This window comes from Colletotrichum tamarilloi (assembly GCF_030869305.1).
Source record: "Colletotrichum tamarilloi strain Tom-12 chromosome Unknown Scaffold_122.1, whole genome shotgun sequence".
Taxonomy (NCBI): Eukaryota; Fungi; Ascomycota; class Sordariomycetes; order Glomerellales; family Glomerellaceae; genus Colletotrichum; species Colletotrichum tamarilloi.
The window spans coordinates 39,380-58,126 of record NW_026849505.1 but is presented as its reverse complement, the minus strand read 5'-3'; the positions used below and the strand labels follow the sequence as shown (position 1 = coordinate 58,126).

General features: G+C 49.9%; 7 protein-coding genes across 7 annotated transcripts; 4 read left to right on the top strand and 3 right to left on the bottom strand.

Annotated features, from left to right (window-relative positions):
* Positions 1-512: 512 nt before the first annotated feature.
* CTAM01_14430 (cytochrome P450) lies at positions 513-2,442 on the top strand (the record flags this gene model as incomplete). The annotated part of the gene is made up of 7 exons (XM_060530431.1): positions 513-581; positions 646-758; positions 828-877; positions 928-987; positions 1,043-1,369; positions 1,453-2,000; positions 2,089-2,442. 7 exons carry the CDS (start codon positions 513-515, stop codon positions 2,440-2,442), a joined length of 1,521 nt encoding a protein of 506 aa, XP_060374999.1.
* Positions 2,443-2,834: 392 nt separating this feature from the next.
* CTAM01_14429 (uncharacterized protein) lies at positions 2,835-4,064 on the bottom strand (the record flags this gene model as incomplete). Its single annotated transcript, XM_060530430.1, has 1 exon — positions 2,835-4,064. The coding sequence occupies one exon, from the start codon at positions 4,062-4,064 to the stop codon at positions 2,835-2,837; it is 1,230 nt and encodes a 409-aa protein (XP_060374998.1).
* Positions 4,065-5,422: 1,358 nt separating this feature from the next.
* Positions 5,423-7,059, top strand: CTAM01_14428 (uncharacterized protein; the record flags this gene model as incomplete). Its single annotated transcript, XM_060530429.1, has 2 exons — positions 5,423-5,601; positions 5,667-7,059. 2 exons carry the CDS (start codon positions 5,423-5,425, stop codon positions 7,057-7,059), a joined length of 1,572 nt encoding a protein of 523 aa, XP_060374997.1.
* A 470-nt stretch (positions 7,060-7,529) lies between these two features.
* CTAM01_14427 (cytochrome P450) lies at positions 7,530-9,787 on the bottom strand (the record flags this gene model as incomplete). The annotated part of the gene is made up of 11 exons (XM_060530428.1): positions 7,530-7,722; positions 7,792-7,912; positions 7,975-8,076; positions 8,129-8,220; positions 8,278-8,369; positions 8,426-8,467; positions 8,520-8,927; positions 8,996-9,042; positions 9,101-9,176; positions 9,257-9,429; positions 9,484-9,787. 11 exons carry the CDS (start codon positions 9,785-9,787, stop codon positions 7,530-7,532), a joined length of 1,650 nt encoding a protein of 549 aa, XP_060374996.1.
* A 774-nt stretch (positions 9,788-10,561) lies between these two features.
* CTAM01_14426 (alcohol dehydrogenase GroES-like domain-containing protein) lies at positions 10,562-11,716 on the top strand (the record flags this gene model as incomplete). The annotated part of the gene is made up of 2 exons (XM_060530427.1): positions 10,562-11,121; positions 11,185-11,716. 2 exons carry the CDS (start codon positions 10,562-10,564, stop codon positions 11,714-11,716), a joined length of 1,092 nt encoding a protein of 363 aa, XP_060374995.1.
* A 777-nt stretch (positions 11,717-12,493) lies between these two features.
* On the top strand, positions 12,494-13,987 carry CTAM01_14425 (uncharacterized protein; the record flags this gene model as incomplete). Its single annotated transcript, XM_060530426.1, has 2 exons — positions 12,494-13,372; positions 13,439-13,987. 2 exons carry the CDS (start codon positions 12,494-12,496, stop codon positions 13,985-13,987), a joined length of 1,428 nt encoding a protein of 475 aa, XP_060374994.1.
* Positions 13,988-14,619: 632 nt separating this feature from the next.
* Positions 14,620-16,540, bottom strand: CTAM01_14424 (uncharacterized protein; the record flags this gene model as incomplete). Its single annotated transcript, XM_060530425.1, has 4 exons — positions 14,620-15,660; positions 15,724-15,889; positions 15,948-16,154; positions 16,221-16,540. 4 exons carry the CDS (start codon positions 16,538-16,540, stop codon positions 14,620-14,622), a joined length of 1,734 nt encoding a protein of 577 aa, XP_060374993.1.
* Between the last annotated feature and the right edge of the window lie 2,207 nt (positions 16,541-18,747).

The following is an 18,747-nucleotide window of genomic DNA, read 5'->3' as shown; positions in this document are numbered from 1 at the left end:
AATCTGCGGTCAGGGCCAGCTTACACCCCCACGTCGGGAGCAAGTGGGTTCGGCAGGATTAGCCCGGCAGGATCACGTCTTATGCCTCCGAAGGTGTGAGAAAGCCCTCCGAACGGCCTGATTAGGATCTTACGAGTACAACGTGGGGGCAAACCGATTGGCCAGAACCATTCTCCAGAAGGAATCCCTCAGACAGAGACCCTTAGACTTCGCTTTGGGAAAGTGAGAAGGCTGGGTTCTGTGCGCAAGAAGCCGATTACCGAGTCGGTGACTTTGCCTGCGGATGTGGCGGCTGAGGCAGGTTCATCGCCTCGTCTTTCACTTTGCTTGCACGCTTTAGGCTTCTAGGTCTATGGAATGTGCGGATGTCCGGTCTAGGGCTTTATGCCTTACTAATCCGTGATGGACACATGAAGTCTTACATGTAGTCGCCGCATTCTGTCAAACTTGGAATTGATCGGGCCGGGCTGTAAATCCGTTTTGGCGCATCAATCCATCCTGTTGCCACCACCATGCTGGATCTTGAGTTTGCTGGTACGGGTTGGGCAACTCGCGATAACGCCACGATTGCCTTCGGCTGTGTTAGTGATCCTTTGCACCTCGATAACCACTCCACATACTATAGAGTGTCTAACCATCTTCTAGATCATAGCCTATAGTGTGATTCGAACCATCTATTTGGTTTGGTTTCATCCTTTAGCAAAATATCCTGGACCCAGAATTGCTTCAGTTTCCAACGTCTGGTACGGATACCAATGGTAGGTTGACAAACTTCGACAAAGGGAGTGCATCCCAGAAAATAGCCAAGACTAATTTATTATCTTCAGGCTGTCCGGTCGCTATCCTTGGGCAATGCAACGAGCCTTCAAAAATTATGGTGAGCTGTAATCACTTTCTGGTGGGCAATTGACGTTCTCACATGAATAGGCGATGTTGTTAGAATTGCACCCAACGAGCTGGTCTTCATAACTCCCAAAGCCTACACAGGTATGTTCTCTGCGACCTGTCCTGATGCTGAAATTTCTAACGCAAAGTTGGCAAGACATCTACACCAGCAGCATCAATGGACGGCCTGGCTTTGTCAAGTCTGACATGCTCGATACCGGGGACAAGTACGAGGGCTTAGCTTCGGAAAGAGATATTGACAAGCACCGGGCTGCCCGCAAGCAATTGGCTCCTGCATTTAGTCCCCGGTCTTTAAAGCAGTATGAACCCATCATTCATGCCGACGTGGACGAGTTTGTCGAAGTGCTCAAGAACTCACCTGCGACTGGAGCGGGGGTCGACATTGCTCCATGGTTTGAGAGAGCCACTTGTGATCTTGGTGGCTCGATCACACTCGGCCACAATTTCAAAAACATTCAGTCTGGTCAGTGATACCCGGGCCTCGGTGCTTACGAAGTCTTGCAACTAGATTGCGCTGGAATCTCGGCTGACATGATCGCCGAATAGGCCAAAACCACCCTATCTTAGAGTCACTGTTGCGCATTGGTCACTGGGCCACATTCCGCAACGTCATGCGCCGCTTTCCCCTGCTCTACCCACTATCCTATGTCTTTCTGCCGCCGAAAGTGGCGTTCAGCTACTTCAGAGCTCACTCGACGAGTAAAAAGCTCATCAGAACTCGTGTCGAGGAGCGTCACGACCGCAAGGACTTGGATTACATGACCCAATTTCTGAAGAACGAGGAGGCGCTCCCGCCAGATGGTTTCCTCGTGTCTCAAGCCGGCCATCTCATTCTTGATCATTACGAATCTTCGAGTGTCTTGACGGCGGGTATGTGTTTCTTGACAACGAACGATGAGGTCATGAAAAAGCTACAGAACGAGTTGAGAACGACTTTCAAGTCGTATGAAGATATTACGGAGGATAAGCTTCAAGATCTGCCCTGGCTCAATGCTACTATTGAGGAAGTCATTCGACTTCACACCAATGTTCCTTACGGACTTCCGAGAATCAGCCCTGGTCACATTGTTGATGGGAACTACGTGGCAAAAGGCGTAAGTAATCCAGCCTACTCTCCAGGCACTGCTCATTAGCACTCTCTCGGTTCCTTTGTCGAGAAATCAAAACTGACCTCAGAGTCAGGTCGTTGTTTCGTCCTGCGCATATGCTACGACTCACTCGGAGAAGTACTTCAGCAAGCCGTACGAGTTCAAGCCTCAGCGATGGCTTCCTAAAGATCATGCAGAGTATGACCACGTTTTTGATGGTGATGACCGAGCTGCCTTTAGGCCTTTTAGTGCCGGATCTCGCAATTGCCTTGGCCAAGCCATGGCCTACCTGGTGCTTCGTATCATGTTCGCAAAGCTTTGCTGGAAGTTCCAGTGGGAGCTCTTGAACAAGAATGAGATGGACTGGGATCGGGATCTTCGACTCTACATTGTATGGCAAAAGCCAAAGGTGCACGTTCGCATTACTCCTTTCGAGCGAAAGGTATGATCAGAGACATTGATAAGTCGTCCACACGGCTCTGTCCATGTACTAAGGTAATCAAAGTACCAGTCAAGCTTGGCCCAAATGCAACAACTCCATGTATGTAGATCAGGTACTTATGTGAAATAAGTTGTCTCAATTTCTCTTCAAAGATACCGAAATGGACACCGATGACGACGACGAAGGCGGTGATCTTGCGATAATGGCTACAGCTCCTTGTGATATCCGGGTCTCTCCCTCTTTCTAGTGAAACTCGTTTGGGATACAGACCAGCGGCTTGACTCATTGTGACAGCGCGGTGGCTTCAATCAGAAGATCTGCGCTCTTGACAATAAAACTTGAGGCGACTATGATTTCTAAGTTCTCCTATTCTAATTCCATGCCACCGCTCACATCGTCTATGTGTTAGAGCCTCTGATCCGTTTGCTAGCCTGTCTAATAGTTTGGAAAGTCTCCCGCGTTTGTCTCATCACACCTCGAACAATTTCAGAAGACTCTAAGCGACTAAGAATCCCAGCCTCGCCCTCGTTCGTGCCATCTCGTTGGTCCCAAATTCGAAACTCCGCAGGTAGACCCATCAGTCGCTCCACCGTATGCATCTGATACTCAAAGACTTGAGTCATCATCATGAGCTGTATGCTTGTGGGCTGCGCTAATAGCTGAGCCGCGCTCGCGGCCGATGTCCCTGATCCAGACCCTTCGCGCAAACACCTGCTCATGCGGTTGAATACAATCTCAAACAGCTCACCGAGCTGGACATATGTTGATAGAAGCATCAATGTCAAAGATAGTGCCGGTGGTGGCACAGGGGTCACGGACTCTAGGACAGTTGCGAACCGCATGGTTACATTGAGAACGCGATTCCAAATGCTGAGGTCCCAGCCTCCTGGTGATTCTGTATCTTTCCCATGCTGAAATGCGTCTTTTGTGAGATGCGGGTTCCAAGACTCCCATGGCTGATCCTTGAGTTCCGCTAACTGATGAGAAAGGCTGCCAAGGAGGCCTACAACATGGGCCCCCGTGTCACCAGCGTTCGAGGTGCTAGGTGTGGCGATCCCGCTTTGACCAGAGAGCTTGTCTTCAACATCCGTCATTGGCTCGTGGAGATCCCTGTTCAAGTGTTCGGCCATGTCGTTTAGATCTCCGAAGTCGAGATCGGGGACGCTTAAGTCGGAGAAGACGTGTGAGTGTGCTCTTGACGAGGGTATGGTGGGCTCGTCGGATGTTGACATCGCAGTCGGGAAATTTGATGCATCTAACCACATGGTCGAGGTAGTATCAACGTGATCTAGCACCCTATTGCTGGTGAAGAACTGCGAGGGGCCTGGATCTGGCGGTTGGCTCTGTGTTGTCGTCGCAGGATCCGTACCCATTGTGACACGCACACCGCGATGCGTTGAGGAGCGACCATTCCGGGCGCCGTACGGCGATCGACTATCCTCGACCTGGCCACGGTGGTTCGCATGTATTGGAGGCCGTCCCAATGGCCGACCGATGCTCGTGACACACATCGCACCTAGACGGAGACAGCGCTCGCAGGTGCCACCATCCGGTTGGCTTCGGGGACATTTGAGCTTCTGCTCCCGGCATCGGTCGCAAGCGTATCTCTTTGCTGTCTGGTTGTTCATAATACCGGGAGGCTGTTCCGATTAATCGTCCGTGCGATATGGTCAGGGGGTTGTCGCTCCGCGTGTAAGTCTCTTTCGGTGTATTTGAAGTCATTCGGAGCGGGAGCCAAGACCTTCGGAAGCTGAAGGAATATTTGAGTTATGTTTTTGAACAACTATCAGACGAACAAATGTGACATTCTAGTGCGCAGGCACTGAATCCTACGCTTTCCCAATCCGACTAAACGTACGTTCTTCGTTTTTCAGCCCACTTTCACGCTCTCTCGGTAGACTACTTGGGCGTCTAGGGCCCTCGCTCATGCAAGTCGAAACTCTGAAATTGTCTCAAATTTGACAGCTTAGGAAACTGGCCAAGACATATCGCTAGCGAGAAGCAATTGGGGCATCCTACAGGTTCCTTATCCACACGAAACCTGGTTGTAGGAATGTGTTATTCGTGGGGTTCCATCGACAACTGACTAGTGGTGCTAGGTTTCCCGCCACTCGCGTAGCATGTCCAATTATACCAAGACAATTACGGCTTATTATCCGTAGAAACCCCCTCTCCTTCCGATCTGACCGACCAGAGCTCCAGGCAACTGCTTTGAATATGCAGTGAGGGCAGTCCTTGGCAACGGGTCGCATCTGAGGTGGGTTCTCTCGAGACTCGGTTGCTTAGTCTTGGCGCTAATACCATCCAGCCGGCGAAGGAGTTCATTGCGGGACTTCCCCCCCACCGGAGCAGTCCCTTGCCTGGTAAGGTCCAGCAGCCGGGGCCCATAGCCAGATCTATCCTTTCCTTGTCTTTTTCGTATGGCAAAGTGAAAAAATGGTTAGCGTCTCGGACAGACCCGTTGAGGATTGGTATGCGGGGAGTGGTACGGGCCGCGTATACCGGTTATGATGCCGTGCATCCACAGAGCCACAGTTGAGTCTACCAGACTACCTCACCCGTGCATCATAGATTCGTAGTAAGCCCTCAGCCCCAAAAGGTAACCCATTTGATGCAGTCAGCAAAACCCCGGACACAGTCAGCGAAGTCTTGACCTAAAACGGACATACGGATAAGCCCTCGTTCGGCCACTTTACAAAAGGCACCGAGAAGGCGTGTTTGAATCAGACGATGTCCCACCCGTGGAGGATTCTGAACCCCGGATGAACGTAGGGCTTGGCATCCTTCGATCCACACTTGGAATACGATACGTTCTTCAAATCATTCTGGAAACCAAAGAACCTTCAAAATGCTACGTATGCATCCACATATCCATGCACGCGTCACGGCTAGATCTGACTACTGTCGGGCCTAAAGACTCTCCAGCGGCACAAAGCCACGAGCGTCCTATGCATGGGGAAAAGTCATTGCCCTTGATACTTGGAAAATGCTTCGCGAAATCTTGTACGCCTTCACTGGCTTAGCCCTGTTGGCTTATGCCGCAGATTTCTATTACAACGCTGGAGATGATCCAAATGAGCCGGTCCGGATACGTTCGAGATTTCCCCTTATCGGACATGTCCTGGGATTGATGAATCAAGGGCCAACCTATTACAGAAAGACAAGGTGCGTTGATTCACTTGGAGTTGCGATGAAGTATCAAGGGCACCTGGTAACTAAATATCCAACAGCAATTCAACCGAAGCCGAGATCTATACCTTGGGATGTTTCAACTTCAAGGTATACATCAGTGCGTCCAGCCGGCTTCTACCATTCATCCAGAAGCAATCAAGAGCTCTGTCTTTCCGACCTTTCCTCCAGCTCGTTGCGCGAAAGTATGGTGATGCTTCTCCTGCGACTTACGAGATTTTCGGAGGCAGTCTGCCCGATGACCTAAGCCAGTCGGTGAAAATGAGCTTGGCTCCAGGCCGCCATCTTGATGAACTGAGCCTTCGAATGGGCAAGAGAGTCTTAATAGACATCGATGAGTTGCTTTCAGCTAAGGCAGCAGTACCGTTGTTGTCTTGGGCTAGACATGCTGTCGTGCAAGCAACAAGTTGTGCCGTCTATGGAGAGAAGCACCCTTTTCTCGACCAGGACATAGAGAACTCTTATTGGTACTTCCCACCCTCTCTGATAGTCTCAAATACAATATCGATGCTAACTATATGTTTAAGGAAATGGATGACATATCTTACTGCCCACTTGGTTGGCTGGCTCGATGTGACGAAGAAAGGTTATGCGGCAAGAGAAAAGGTGTTTCAGTCATACATCAGGTACTGCAAAACGCTCCCCCAGGAGAGCTCTCATCTTATGAAAGAGCATCAACGCGTTCTGGGAGAGGCCGGGGTATCTAGTACGGACAAGGCTAAGCAAGCCGCCATCTTCACCATTGCCTCCTTCAGTAACTCAGCGCCGACTTTGTATTGGACCTTGTGGGAACTCTTCTCACGACAAGAAATTCTCGAACAGGTCAGAGCAGAGCTTACAGAACACGCAGTTGTCGAGTCGGAAGACAGAGACTTCGTGCTTGACGTCGCCGCCCTCAAGTCTCAGTGCCCCCTCCTCCTCTCGGTGTTTCAAGAAACTCAGAGAACTCGCCACGTCAATCCCAGTTTTCGCAAAGTCTTGACAGACACGCTTTTGGACGACAAATACCTCTTGAAGGAGGGTAATTACCTCCAAGTACCCGGAAATGTCATCCACAACGAAACTGGCATTTGGGGCCCGACAGCTTTGCAATTCGACCCATATCGCTTCATACCCAAGAAGGGAGGCGAGCGAGATGTTTCGACTGCCAGCGGCTTTGTCCCATGGGGTGCTGCGCCGTACCTATGTCCGGCGAGACAATTTGCCGCAACCGAGATTCTCATTATAGCTGCGCTGCTTGCCATGAGGGCCGATTTATCACCTATGAATGGATCTTGGGACAAGAATCCAGCTGTCAATTATGCGGATCTTGCTACCCTTTCGCCGCCTATAAAGGATGTCGTCATGCGTGTACGAGTTCGAGAAGGGTGGGCTGGCAAGTGGACAGTGCAGATGGGCGAGAGTCGAAGCCGCGTGCCTCTCGCCTCCGGGTAGTCGTAATACTCCCTTCGAAGGCTTAGATAATTCCCAGCGTCAATGTAAAAAGTACTTCGACCCTGTTGCATGACATGAATTGAAACTTTCGAGTACGTGAAACTCAAAACTACAAGCAATTTCTTTCCTTGGCCAAACATTCCGTCAGTCATCAATAGAGTTTCGGCATCTTTTAGCAATATATCATGTGAAAGAACGCAAAGAGTTGTAGTTGTGGATCATTCGTTACAATTGTCTTTCGGATCTTTTAATCAGATGGCAGATTTCTGTCGAATCAACAAGGTCCGCTTTTTTGAACTCATGGTCATTTATTTCGTGATTTGTGGTAAAATGGCTCTTCCTCAGCCGGCAGGTCAACTACCATCGCGTATTGCTGTGAACGCCTCACAATGTATGAGTAAACAAGACTCAGTTGAAACCAAATCCCACGGACGCATAACACGCGGTGGTCTACATCTAGCTACAAAACTCTAGTTGCCTTTGTTCTTCTTGACAAACTCACACATGCAAGGATGTGCCATCTTCAAGTTCAACTCAATGCGGATCTGCTGCTCTGGCTGGCCAGGTGGAATCCGGATTTCTTGATACTCCTGGCAAATTCTCGCCAGAATGTACTCCATCTGTTGCTGTCCAAACTTCTGACCTAAGCAGTGACGAGGGCCACTTTCAATCATCAATGTTAGCTTGACTATGTCTTGAGAATTGTTGTCTGAGGGAAGTTTGAAGACTTACTGGTTGTACGGAATAAAGTGCCAGCGGTTGATGTTGGCACCCTCCCATCGCTCAGGTCGGAACTCGAGCGCATCCTCGCCGTAAATGTCTTTGCGGCGTTGAAGGCCACCAAGAGAATAGACTGTGATGGTACTTGGGTAAGCTCCTTCATCTCCAGAGCTTTTCTTACATAGTGCCACTTACTGATGGTTGTGTCCTTGGGAACTGCGACAGGGTCTCTTCCACTCTTTCCACCGCCGATCGGCAACGTGGCGTCCTTCAGGGCCATCCGAACGTTCATGCCAACTTGTCATGGTTAATCATCGGACACTCAATGGACTACTCAAGTACTACTTACGAGGGTGATACAATCTGAAGGTCTCGTTGATGACATGTCGGATATAAGTCATCTCTTTGAGATCAGATGCAGAAGGTGGCTTATCGCCAGATCTGACAAGAGGAATTAGTCTCTCTCGTAGTTGATCCGGTACAGATTGATGGACTTACACTTGCGTAACCTCGGCCTGCATTTTCTTCATGACGTTTGGGTATTTGCCCATCAGGAAGATAGCCCAGGCGATAAGGATTGCTGAGGGGTCCTGGAATACTCAGTCAGAAGTCAAGGGCTTCACAGTGTCCGACTGAATTGATTTACCTTTCCACCAAGCATGATGGTCATCATGGAGTCTTTGATATCCTGCAACCTCCGTGAGAATAATTCCCTTCGCCCCTGAATGATGCTTACTTACCTTAACACTCTTCTTCTGGCTCACAAGATCGTCTAACATGTTGTAATCTTCAGGCAACTTCTTCGACAAGTCTCTCGCATAGGCGCGATCGACAATGCCCGAGGTGTAGCCATTCAATTCCTTCAAAGCCTTAGGAGCCAGGTACTTGTCCTTGACGTAGTAAGCATTCTTTCCGAACAGCATGCGCGCCGTGTTGATGGGGTGGAGAGTCTCCATGGGATCTCTGAAAGGATGGTGTCCAGTAAGGGAGTTAGCAGACTCTCCAAAGAACACCTCAGAGACTACGTCGAGTTGGTAACGGTCGGCAACATCGTAGACTTCAATGGGCTTGCCGACGTCGAAACGTTTGAAGAGTTGCTGAGCATGCTTCTCGGTGATCTCAAGATCATCCGAGCGCATCTTCATAACCTGAAGAGTCAAAATCGTTAAGATCAGAATTATGATGTGGCAAAATGCGACTAAGGGAGTGCACTTACATGCCCCTTGATGCGCTCTTTGCTGTTGTGCCAGTCTTCTCCGTCCACTGGAACCCCACATTAGTATACCAAGTTCACAAGATTTGATTAGTTTCAACAACTTACCAACGAAGATCTGTGTCTCTCCGAGCATATCTCCCCAGATACGTTTGGTGACTTCGCCTCTTCCGAAGCTGGACCACTATTGCACGTTGTCAGTTGTCGTGCATCCAACAAACCCCGATCCCTAGAACCCCAGCCTAGATAAATCGCCAAGCTTACCTCTGTTGACATGATGGCCTTGATATTGGCGGGCTCATCAGTGAATATGAGGCCTGTGCCGAACATACGCATCTCGACAGTACGGCCAGGTACGGCCTCAAGCCAGCTGTTGACAAGCTCGAAGAAGGTGAACTTGAAGAATCTGTACAAGGAGTACACAGCCAAGTCGATCCCTGTACATCAAGTTGTGAGCTTTGAGAGAATTCTCTGCAGGTGTGAGTACGTACCAAAAGGCGCCTTGAAGGGAACCAAAGGAGGCGGGGAGCCGAAATCGCGAAGCCTCTTGTCGCGACGCGACTTCGCTCCCCAGTCGAAGACGTAGATGCTTGCGATGAGAAGAGTAGAGTACGCGGCCCAATTCCAGCTCTTTGTCATTTCCTGTGTCAACTTGGACGACGCAAGCAAGTTGAGGTTGAACTTGATGGCATCTGGGATGTACGGACTGATCACGCTGACGACATTGCCGGCGAAATCAGTCAAGTTGCTGGCCAAAGTCGTGGGCAAGCCCGCCGAGGGAATTGGGGAGGCCATGATTGCTAAGAGTTCCTGATGCTCCTCTGTCGTAGCAATGACAGACGAAGCCTTGGAAAATGGCAATATAAACAGCGCTTCTTCGGACTCTGCCCCTTGGATGAGATATATCACCTGAATCAGTACTCGAGGCAGTTCAGTCAAATTGGGACTTTGTGGGAGGTGGGATGTGGGGGTCGACGCGCAGCGAGTTAGCAGCGTCGCAAATGGGATGACTTGGAAGCCTGGACGAGACCGAGATCATGAGAGCCTAGAACGGGATGGTCTCAGAATCCTTCATGACACTTCATGCAGGGCTATCGCCAACTGTGGGCCGTCGTCTTACTCTCACAAGCTTCCCGCCGTAGGGTTCCGGAAACATCAGCTCGCTTACCGGATGGAATTGGCCGAGTCTGGTGCAGCAGAAGGAGTGGGGTTTGACATCCTTCTCGGATCGTTCTACAAGTAGACTCGGATCCGGCTTCGGGAACTTGTAAGCGCTGGGGGCCGTCCCCATCCGCCGGGCCCACTTCGGTTCGGAGCCCGGATTCGGAGGGTTCTTCGGAGGCTTACCTACTTATATCCGAACAGGGGATGATATGCAGACCCAATCCTTCGGGAAACCGACGCATCAGCTTTGGAGATATCTGGAAGTCTGTCAAGGACCCTGCATAGAAGGGCTGAGTTGAAGATACCATGGTACACGCGCAGGACTATCGCAATAAAAGAGGGCAGTATGTAGACGATGGTTTTTGATGTCAGTAGATGGTAAAATTGAACTACAAAGTCGCAAAAATGGCCAAAGGAACGACAATCTCAGCTCTTGTTCAATCTCCCAATGGCGGAGGCCCGCCGCTGGTCTCGCGAGACCGGCCCATGCCGCAAATCAGAGAGCCCCACGATGTCCTCGTCAAGGTTTCTGCTGTTGCGTTGAACCCAACTGACTACAAGATGCCAGACTACCATCCCGTACCCAATGCCATTATGGGCTGTGACTTCATGGGCACCATCGTCGCAGCTGGCCCTGGAGTCGACAGCACATGTGTCGGGATGCGAGTTTGTGGTCCCATGCACGGCTCAAATCCTGGCAACCCAGACTCTGGAGCGTTTGCTGAATACCTTATCCAAGATAGACGCCTTCTTGTTCGGGTGCCAGACTCATGGAGTGACCTAGAAGGGGCAGCTCTTGGAGGAGTCGGATGGGCGACTGTGGCACTAGCTATGGAGGACTCCCTTCTTTTGACAGGCACTCCGTCAAAACCTGCCCCCTTGCGGTCTGACGGGACTCGCGTACCTGTTTTGGTATATGGTGGTGCCACAGCCACCGGCACTATGGCTTGCCAATTGCTATCGAGGTACGTGCGATTAGAATCCTGGTGGACAAAAATTCGAACAAGTAGACTAACGTTCCACCTTAGTGCTGGCTATGACCCCATCGCAACCTGTTCCCCAGCTTCCGCGGCTCTTGTGAAGAAGTATGGGGCGGCTTCCACAACACCTTACTCTTCGCCGACATGCGGAGAGACGATTCGCGATGCAACAAAGGGCTCCATTCGAGCTGCGATCGACTGCATCACCACACCAGAATCCGTGAAATGTTGCTTCACAGCTCTGGGTCGCGCTGGAGCAAGATATGCATCCCTCGAACATGCTCCCGATGAGTGGAGAACGAGAAAAGCAGTCAAAATGGATATGCCAATGACATATGTGGTCATGGGCCGCGAGGTAAAGCTTAATGGAGTTTACCACCGTGATGCGGACCAGTCCAAATTTGACCTGGGAGCCAGGTGGGCGCTTGAAGTTCAGACTTTGGTAGACGAGGGACGTCTGAAATGCCACCCGGCACGTGAAGTTCCCGGTGGTTGGCAAGGAGTGATTCAAGGTCTTGAGATGTTGAAGTCAGGCCAGGTTAGGGGGCAGAAGCTTGTAGTAAAGGTGGGAAGTGCCTAAGAGCAATATCTCCGATAGTTGTACGCAACATACATGTAGTAAATACACAACAACCATAGTAAACCAGTCCACTGTCTACATAAATTCAAATGATGGTCTATGGTTTCTTTTGCCAATGGAACCATGACTACAGATAACTACTTGTAAACGGGTCACTATCTTCCGTACGGGACCTAAGCTTCACCAGATCTGACATCTGGTTTGCTGGAGTGATTCAATTCTTCGAGGAAGGAAAGTTCGTTATAGGATCAAATTTACGTTAAGGGTTTCCTCACCACATTATGTGATACGATTCCTGGGGGCGTCTCTGTTGACGGCCTGAGAGGAATCTCCCAAACACAATCCATCGCTCTTCGTGACGTATATCGAGTCTCGTCCTTGTGAGTTACTTAATTAGTTTCCGGTTATTTATAGGCCTTGTCCCAATGGGGCGTCAAGACCTGTCAGCTTCGGCTCAATTCCTGCAGCCCTATTCGGTGGCTTTCTTGTTCGGTCATGTACATTCGGTGCATTCCCCACAATTACTACGATAACACCAAATAATCACTGCTGACCGTTGGCTTATGGCATCTCTAGAGCTGCCTACCTACGCTAGGCTTGATCACATCATATAATCGACTGCATCATGTTCACATGCCTGTCCCCTGGAGTCTTTATGTTGGACAAGAGGAGTATCGTCATCTAGCAGCCAGGGGTCCAGGAAACTCTCAAGTTTTCTTCTCCTCACTATTTTCACTTTATACTTCCGATCAACTCAACTTTATATCATCCGCGAGGATGGCAACAGAAGCGGCCGGGGCCACTGAGCCGGCTTCCACAAACGGCGTATCGGAGAAGCTCGCTCAGCCCGCGACGGCTTCCGGTGTGAACTTTCCGTGGAGCAACAAAGATGGCATTTGGCGTCGTCAATTGGGCTCTATGGAGTCTTTCTACCAGAGCTTGGCGTCTCCCGAAGGCTATCCGGTCCACTGGATGATCGGCTGCAGCGTGACACTTCAGAACCAAGACGAGAGCATTGACAAGGAAGTCTCGATCCGCAGAGCTTGGAAGATCGTAGCGAGGGACTTTCCCTGCGCTGCTGCTGTTGTGGATTCAGCTTCACGTGAGATCGTAGTTGGCGAAGATGCCATCACAGACGAATGGCTGCAAAAGAGCTTCCTAGTTCACGACGGAACAACCGCCGATGAACTCTTCTCTGCGTTCAAGAGCCAATTCCACATCACGCTCCATTATGTTCGAGACTCCAACCAACTTCTACTCCAGTCACCTCACACTCTTATTGACGGGCGAGGAATGTTGTACTTGTATCACGCCCTGTTCACGACACTGGCAGCTCTGCCAGATGACAACTCTCAGACGCATCACGAGACATCTAGAGCACCAAACCTTTCTAAGCCGTACGACGACTGGTTGGGGGTCTCGGCTACACCATCAGAGAAGAACTTTGCCCATGCGCAGTCCATCTTCCAGCGTGTTCTGCAACAAGAGAAACCTATTCGACTACCTGGAGTTGACTTCACAACTACCCCGCAAAGACCAGTCCATAGAGATCTCGAGGTAGACGAGAAGACATCCTCTACAATCATCAGTGCGTGCAAGGAAAAGGGGGTCAGCGTTACTTCAGCTTGGCACGCTGCACTTGCTTTGACAACGCAGGTGAGTTCATATATGCTGCTTGCTACTCCTTGGTAGTCGATGAATGCTGAAATTCCATGCTTGCAGAAACTCCAGTCGGAAGCTGGTGAAGACGGTTCATCCTACGTTCAGTTCACCACCATTGACCTTCGTCGCCATTTCCCCTCCTCTTTCATCCCACACAAGCACTCGATCGGGTCGCTTCAAACCGCCTTGCCTCTCGCAGCGGACCTCAGCAAGGACAGCACTTTTGATGCTCTCAGCAAGTCCCTAAACCAGCAGTACAAGGCGCCTTTTGCTTTCGCCGACAATGATTTTGGGTACCTGACCCCTTACATGGCTATGTCGCGACAGATCCTGGAGAGCGGCGGCGTGCCACCGAGCAGCACGCCATCTTTGTCCAGCATGGGAGTTGTTGACGATTATCTGCAACGCCAGTATGGAGCTTGGGAGGTGTCCAACTTTTGGGTGAGCTCCACGATGATGACTGGTGATTTCCAGATGTATTTGTGGACTTTCCGGGGGAAGCTCACCTTTAGTGTGTGCTACAATGAGGCATTTTACAGCGTGGAGAAGGTCGATCGTGTCCTGCGAAGTACTAGGGATGAACTACTTCATGGGTTGACTCAGCTATAGGTCGCTAGGCGATGCGCCCAGAGCGGGCGCTAGAATAAAGCCTGGGAATGCTCATTCCGCCTGGGCTATGCCCTGTAGCCCCTGAGATAACGCCTGAATGGGATTGAGCTACCTTATGATGTTGACGTTTCGACATGAAGTCTGTGCATTGACATGATGTCGTTGTCTGATACGTGGAAAACCTGACAAGCCTTATGTTACTGCCCATCGATAGGTACGATGCCCCCTTAATCACAGCGCCATTGTATCTTACTTGGTACATGTGTTTACGTGGTAGTTAATGGCCTCTTGTGCACAACGGTAATGGAGGCTTGCGTGCCGGCGGTAGATTGGCGATGTTCGGATGCCAGCGTTTTACGCATCTAGATGCATCAATCGTGTGTTGAAACCACATGGCCAAGTTTGGACATGGAGTTTGCAGAGAGGTTCTTGAGTCTTTCTGTATTTCGCTACCAGGTCATTCAAGAGAGTGTATTTCCACAATCTGCAATTTGGGCATTCCCTATGTCCTGAATTGTTGCAATCACAACCAATCCTATCCTGTCCAAGGAACTTCATCATTCGTCGCAAGTTAGTACGCAAGGAAAACAAGAGGCCGCAACGCTACAAAGGCTAGCTCAAATCGAGATCCGTCACCAATCAAACATAATATGCTCTACCTCCGAGGATTTCTCCGTCGAATCCAGAGTATGCAATGGCTCAATGTCAATAAAGACAGAGACCTCCTCTCCAGGGAGCGATTCTACAATGCAATGTCGAATGAAGTCTACAAGATGTCGTTTCAGAGCATCGAATTCATCTTCTCTTCCACAGGGAATAATCTGATCCGCATGAGTGTCTCGAGCTTCCAGTCGAATAAGGAGGTACTTGAGCTCGGATCGCTCAAACTCGAGAGGAAGCTCATTTTCTAGTTCGGCCAGCGTCTTGGTCCGGAAGCTTCCTCTGGGCTTCCAGATGCAGCTCCGGCGAGTCGGGTAACGAGTGATGATGCGATATACGAATTTGACTCGCGCTTGACGCAACGGTGCGGTCTGAGGTGAGCCGTCGTTTTCGATTGGCTCTACAGCCATTGTCTGTGAACGTCTCATGTCCGCCAAGAAAGAGACTGACTTGTGTTCCACAGTAGGGCTCGTTGGGCACGAGGTGTCAACTGGCGCTGGTGCTTCGGTGCTGCTGATAACCTCATCTTGCTGAATTGAACGCGTATCAGTTTCGACGTACAGTTGCTTGGTCGCTTCATCAATGAATGCGTCAACAGAATCTTCTCTGTCTTCGACATCCTCCGCATTGGCTTCCCCCCTGTGTAGATCCGACTCCGCTTGGCCACCAGTGACAGAGCCGCCAGGAACTTCTAGGTGGGCTCCAGATGACATGGTGCCGGCGTTCATCTCCGGAGGGGAGTCCTTATCCATTGCCTGCAAGGCCTCAGACAGTCGTTCGCCTGTTAGAATCCCATCGCGTTGAGGCGCATTGCGCTTGCGCGGCGACGTCAGACTTGTTTGGGGATCGACCGGAGCCTCATCTCGCTTCTTCTTCGATGTCTGATGGAGAGACTGCATAGTGTCAACCCTCGGACGCTTGGGAGGAGGCTCGGAAGGTTTCATTTCAGCATAGGGCGCCAATTGACGATCTTCCATAGCGCCAGTCGAGGAAGTGAGGTTGTAGGGATCGTTCTATCAAGTATCCCGTATTAGAATCACACTACGTGACAATTCTACATGACGAATTTCGCTTACGGAATTATTCTCGACTTCTTGGCCATGACCTTCGGGTTCGCGCTGGAAGTCTGTGGCAACCCCCCTTTGCAATTGCAATAGTCCTTGAACCTCTTCCGAGGTAGAGTCTAATTCGTATGGGTCGACAATTTTTGAAGGAGCAGCCGCCTTATCTGTCTTGGTCGAGCTACGCCATCAAATGTAAGGAGAATACTCTCAGTATGTGCGGGATGCCGATCACTCACCTTGAGGTGGTAGGCATTCCAACCGCACTAGAGTTCTCGAGTGACTCCTCAATCTCATCTACATCGATGGGGTTCTCGTGACTACCTCTCCCATCAAGAGTGCGTGTGTGGACGTTGCCCGTCTTCACCTTGTTCTTTCTGTATTTGCCATTGCGGTGCTGCTGCAGGTTCATTCTCCAAAAGAGCTGCTTCAGGATTCGCTTGATTCTATGAGACATGAACTTATCAGCCAATTTTCGTTCTTAAAGAGACAGGATTGCCGTTATTACTTACTTCGTGCCATGACGGGAATACTTGAGCTTCTTAACACTGCCTTGGGCATGTTCATCCGGCCAAAGTCGAGCTCCGTTTCCGTCACGGTCGAGAAATTCATGGGCCATCTCCTCAAGAGCACTTTGATGCTCTGGAGACTTCCACTCGTACATCGCACTGCCTTCATAGCCTTGTCTGGTTTTAAAGGTCTTGCGGAAAGCCCGGACGCTGTCTTGGAATAATTTTGACTGACAATTCGACGGGTCAGAGTCGCCATATCCGAGCTGATGCCGCAGAGCAGAGACGGATGGAATGGACGTTGGATTGATGGAAGACGACATGGCTACCAAGTGAAGAAAACACTTGGTAATGACAGGCAAGAAGCTCAAGTAGAGAGTCGTTCCAACATAGGATACAGAACACGAGCTGAGAGCATGGGTCGATTCAGTAAGACCACATGTTCCGCCAGCTGCAGCGCTGCTTTCTCTCTTGACGGAATGAAGGGGGAACTGCCCCCCATTATATACTTCTCAAGGTGACAGGGGGGTGGGGCTTGTGACTCGGGGCTCGCTCGATCCTTGATTCTGCCTGACCACTCTGCTTCAGCGATTAGGCAGAAGGGTGGTATGAGTGACAGAGCTGAGACGCTGGCGATGGAAGGGTTGAAGGGAATGAGCCAGTAGCAAAGATTGAGATTTTGGAGAATATAGAGGGGCTGAAGATTGTGAAAAGGGTGAAATGGATGAAGTTGGCGGAACGTATGACACGGTTTTAAACGGGGTGAAGTGTAGTGGAATATGTTGAACTTGGTATAAATGCGTGCAAAACTTAGAGAGACGAAATCAAAATGCAATAGTAGAAAATGATACAAGAGCTAAGAAAATTGAAATGTGTGCTGCTCGAAAGTGGGCTTTCGGCTAAGACAATGTGGCGGTGGTTCTTGGGACATGTGCAAAATAGGTGTGAATAAGTGTGAAAGTTGAGAAGGCTGGGAAAGGTGAAAGTGGTAATCAGAAAAAGTAAAGTGGCTGTAGAGCCAAAAGCGATGAAAGGGCCAGATAGAACGGAAAGATCGAGAATGGTGAAGTGTTTGAAAAGACTCAAGGAGTGAAACAATTGAACTGAGGGAAACGGCCACAACAGTTTGAAAGGGTACAATTGTGGGAAAGGAGTAAAGATGGCGGGATGGGCATTACGGCTGAAAGGAGCACAAGAGCTGGAAACAGTGAAACGTGCGAGGTAGGTAAAATGTGCGAAAGTGCCAATGGAGTAAAATTGGCTGACAGTTGAATGGAGTAAAACAATCAAGATAGAGTGAAACGACTGAAATATGCGAAATGAGTGAAATTCCTGAAATGTTGCCAGCAGTCGAGCAAGTGAAATGGCGGGAATCAAGTGAGCAGAATGAAGTGTGCGTAAAGGTAGGAATAGATCGGGTGACGGCTATAGAGAAAAGGAGTGAAAAAGGTGTGATGATTCAGAGAAGCGTAACGAGAGGAACGGAACGAAAAGGATCAAATTGGCGTAGGGCGAGAAAGGTCAAAAGTGGTGGCGATGTGCAAGCGACAAAATCACTAAATCATAGGCATGTCCAACTCAGAGGAATGAGAAGTTTGCTCAGCGCGTAAAAACAAATGAAGTGGGCAGAATCAATGAGAGGATCGAAGTGAGAGACACAGAGCGAAGAGAATAAATTTGGTGCCATAATTAGAGTGATCAAAAGTGATGGGAAAATGAGCTCTACAAAATCAAAAATGCTTATTACAGTTGAGCCACACCGAAAATTTGCTCAGCGCAATCTTTGAACGACCGAAAATGTTGGAAAAAAATGAATCGATGGAATCAAAAAAGTCATGTCAAAGTTGAGCCACACCAAAACCTCACTCGGCGCGTAACTTGCAGAAGACCAAACCAACCTTGGACTCGGCTGGCAAGGATCACTGCATCCATCACGTCAATCTTCAGAGTCATTATTAGGATGGAACCCAGTTCCGGTCAAGTTGGTCCGGCACTTGGTCGAGATATTTCTGTTGGTTGATACGTATCTCGTGTTGGAACGGTCAGGTCGCAAGAGACCAAACTCGTTTTTGCGGCACAGTCGGTTCATGTCTGAGGCCTCCTGCGGTTAGGTTGCAATTATGGCCTGGAATGGATGAATGAGTCTATGAGTGGCATCGGCGGCCAGATTAGAGGCCTAGTACCCCTTAAATAAGGAAGGCGTTGGAGGGTTGGGTTCGAAGCGAGGCGCAAGAGGGTTGTGCAAGGCATACATGTTATGAGTGTTGTTTGTACTAATTCACGTCATCTACACTTTTGCGTTGGGGAAAACTGTGACGATGTTACATGTACGAAGGACCATCACTGGCAGTTAAGATTTTCTCATTAGTACCGCAAAAGAAGATCCCATGTGAGCACCTAGCACTACTCGGAATCCCTCTTGCATCCCGACTCATGAATTAAGTGGCAGTAGCGTGGATTCTTAACGTTAGTACAAACGCCGGACACGGCTCGGGACGAATTCGTCGAGACGGTCGGGATTTGTGGAGAT